The sequence below is a fragment of the Volvox carteri genome, assembly GCF_000143455.1.
Source record: "Volvox carteri f. nagariensis unplaced genomic scaffold VOLCAscaffold_14, whole genome shotgun sequence".
NCBI lineage: Eukaryota > Viridiplantae > Chlorophyta > Chlorophyceae > Chlamydomonadales > Volvocaceae > Volvox > Volvox carteri.
This window is the reverse complement of record NW_003307557.1, coordinates 1416161-1419820: the sequence shown is the minus strand read 5'-3', so window position 1 is coordinate 1419820 and position 3660 is coordinate 1416161. Positions and strand designations below refer to the sequence as shown.

General features: G+C 58.7%; 1 protein-coding gene across 1 annotated transcript in view; it reads right to left on the bottom strand.

Moving 5' to 3' along the window:
• Positions 1-1306, bottom strand: part of VOLCADRAFT_89869 (uncharacterized protein) — a gene marked incomplete at both ends in the record, with an annotated part of 6768 nt that extends 5462 nt beyond the window's left edge. Inside the window, 4 exons of the mRNA XM_002949380.1 lie at positions 98-158; positions 464-485; positions 749-804; positions 1075-1306. Coding sequence (XP_002949426.1) covers positions 98-158; positions 464-485; positions 749-804; positions 1075-1306 — 371 coding nt within the window. The remainder of the gene's footprint in view (positions 1-97; positions 159-463; positions 486-748; positions 805-1074) is intronic.
• Positions 1307-3660: the final 2354 nt, after the last annotated feature.

Sequence of the window (3660 nt, the reverse complement as noted above, 5' to 3'; positions counted from 1 at the left end):
ACGTGTGTGCTGCCAGCAGTAACAGCTGCCAAGTAACAGCTGCCAAGCCCCCCACCCCCCACCCCACCCCCCACCCCCACCCCACCCCGCCCCCCACCTACCGTGTGTTGAGCCCACACCGGGTACAGCGTCTTGAGCCAACCGTGAAGCTGCTGGTCCTAGGGTGTGTGTGTATGTATGTATGTATGTATGTATGTATGTATGTGCGGGGGTGGTAGTTGGGGTGGGGGGACGTTTGGTGGGGGAGACGGAGAGCGCGGGAATGGCAGTTTGCAATCAGACATGGGTAGTGGAGGTTGTGGTTGGTTGTGGTTGGTTGGTAGGTTGTTTATTAGGTTGGTTGGTAGGTTGGGGTTCAGGAGTTCAGCCCTGGGAAGGCCAGTACGTTTGGATACTGAACAGCTCCACCAAAATAAATTGTATTCATAAACGCCGCGTGTATTGCAGCTTTTGTCCGACGCACCGTCGTCGCGTTGCGCAGGAGGCTGTGCGTGTGTGGGGTTGGGCCGGGGGGCTGGAGCTGGGGAAAGGGACGGGTTTAGGTGCCCTCCCACCTCGCACCTCTTTGGAAGCCGCATCCTACCCGAGGACCCCCACCTCTCTCCCGCCAGCTCTCTCGTCTGATCGCCTTTTCAAACCCCCAATCCCTCTCCCCACTACGTCGCACATCCTGATGTTCGTTTTCGGCCCCCTACCTTCCTGCCTCCCTTACCGACGTACGCACGTACATACGCACGTACCCACTCACCTGCGCCATACAACGGTTGAGCGCTTGGAACATGTGGGCATGGGTGTTGACCAGACCTTGCCAGGGTTAGGAGGTAGGCATGGCGTGGAGATGAGGGGGGTTTGTTGTTGGGGGGCTGAGGACATGAACTGCAATGGATTTAAAGACGTCGGGCCCATACAGAAAAAAGGGGCAAGCCTCCGAAACCAACTTAGGGGTATGAGGACGCGTGCATGGCAAGGGAGGCAGGGGCTGTGTGAGCAGGCAGTGTGTGTGTCTCAAGGCTTTGGGCTTGTCGTGGCAGGGGACTGGGGAGGAGACGGCGGAAGCAAGACTGGTTTGCTTACCGGGAAGGAATACATGGCCTTTGCCGTCGATGACATTATCCGCGCTTTCGGCAAGCTCTGGAGGAAGGTCGGACATCTTTCCAACCCATTCGATCACGTTGCCGCGAATGAAAATGCCGGCTTGGGTGATTTCGCCCAGGGCGTCATTTTGCGTCGCAAGATACGAGATGTCTCTAATAAAAAGTGTATGATTTGGTGGAGCCCTCGGCACACCCGCGCGTGGAAAGCTCATGTTTTTGTCCTAGGCGTGCACGGCTCAACCTTTCCCCCCACGTGACTTGCACTGCGACAAAGCGAAACGAGTTAAAGCAATTAGCGATGTAGAATAATATGATTCGTATTTGAATTAAACTTTTGCGAGGGTTGTAATTGCTGATGCGGTAGTCGGCTCCGACACCGACCGTTTGCTGGCGTTGCATCAGGCAACTTAGCCCATACTCGCGAAAAATGCTATTACGCAGTCGTCATCCTTGTAGGCTGAAATGAATATGCCACAATCTCAAAGACGCTGACAAAACTCAAGCACCGATAAACTTTGCTCAGGATGGAGTTTATCGAAAGCCTCTCTCGAAGCAGCAACTCCTCCAGGTAAGAAGATTATTGATAATTCGAAACATTGTTATCCTTGGATAGCCATAAACTTTTTGACGAGCAAATCCTGCCCAGCTGTTGACGCTAGCGTATGCAAACCCGCTTCACACCTCAAGGAGTTTCTAACACCTTTTTACAAATATTACAAATCGTTCTACTCATATGAGTCTATCACAGGATGGCGCGCTTGACCATCACCATAATTTCGGAGCGTTCCAACTGGGTCAGCGTATCCAAGCCGCTTGCCAACCAGTTGTTCGACCTCAATGTATTACCGGTGGTCCTGCAAATCCGCGTTCTAGACGGTGCAGGTACGGCATACGGTTGTAATACCGCCGGGACGCCTTCCATCTCATCCTGCTTTGGCTCACTGCTCTACACCCTTCTCCGCGCTTTGGCCATGCATGGAATCTTCTTCGTAAATTATAACCAGTCTACCTCAAATTACGGCGATGGGACCAACCTGCTGACCAGCTGACTCCAGACCACCTCCCTCCCCCCCACCCCCCAATCCTCATCACCTCTTTCCTTACCGCCGACCGCCCACAGGCTTCCCATCCAAACAGCCCCACCATACACACCACGTTGCCTGGACCGGCGGCGTGCTCCACGGCGGTCCCGGAGCAGCCTCCGCCTCCTCAGGCAGCGGCAGCGCGCTGGGCGTGCCCTCCGCCCTCGCCTCTGCCCTGGGCCTGCGTGCCGGCACCCGGGTTCAGGTGGCCCCCCTTCTGGAGGTTCCTGCGGCTGTCTCTGTGGAGGTGGAGCCTGTGGGTGAGAGCGACTGGGAGGTGGTGGAGGCCAATGCGGACTTCCTGGAGGAACAGCTGCTGGGCCAGGTGTGCGAAAACGCACTAAGAGAGGAGGAGGGGAGAAGGAGGGGGGAAAGGGAGGGAGATGGGAGGGAGAGGGTTGGGAAGAGGAGGGGAGTGGAGGGAAGACGGTTGGAAGGTTTTGAAAGGAGGCGGGGAGCTGTGGTTTAGAAGACTCCGGAGCCCCCGGAAGTGTGGTGGGGAAGGAAGGGAAAAGAAGGCGGGCAAGGGAGACGTCTTGATGGCTGTGTTTTCCCTCGCTTCCGCACTGAGCTCCCACAACCCTCGCGCCACGACTGCTTCCCCTGCGCTTTGGAGCAATACATGTCTCCTCCGGGACCCCTCCGACCCGTGGGTCGCAGGCAGGCGTGCTGGCCCGGGGCCAGCACGTGACGGTTTGGGCACGTGGGGGTGCTGCCGTACGGCTGCATGTGCTGTCCACCCAGCCCGCCGACCTCGTACGGCTGGTTCCGGGCGCTGAGGTGCACGTGGCTCCGAAACCACGAGCGCTGCTGCCCTTTGGCGGCCGGGAACAGGAGGGGTTCCGGGAACTTGATCGCCCGAGGCAGGCGCAGGGGCGGCAGCAGCAGCAGCAGCAGCAGGCGGCGGCGCCGTCGGCTGGGGCGATTGGTACGACAACCATCGTGCCGCTGGCGACGGCTCGAGGCGTGGAGGGTCCGACAACTGGTCCGAGCGGCAGTAGCATTGGCGGAGGCGGTGCAGCGCCGTGGCAGCAGCACCCTTGGCAACAGCACCGGCAGCAGCAGCAGCAGCAACAGCACCACCATCAACAACGCCACCAACATCATCATCGCCACCAACATCAACAAACACAGCAACAGCAGCACCACCACCATGACCACAGGAGTCAGTCGTTGAAAAATGGGCCATCTATCAACGCCCTGGCTAACGGTAATGGCAACGGTTACCCGGGCAACGACGGCGCTGGCAGTAGCAACGGAAGGAACAGTAGTAGCAGCAGCAGCAACAACAGCAACGTGACGCATGCATCTCCCCCGCCGTATTACACACCTGGCGGCGGTGGCGGCGCCGGCCCATGGCACGGATTGCCGTCGCCCCAGCGGGTTGGTACGGCAACGGCCGCTTCGGTGGCGGCGGTGGCGGCGGCGGCGGCTGCTGGCATCGGTGGCGTTGGTTTGCAGGCGCCACCGGCTTGGGCTAGCGG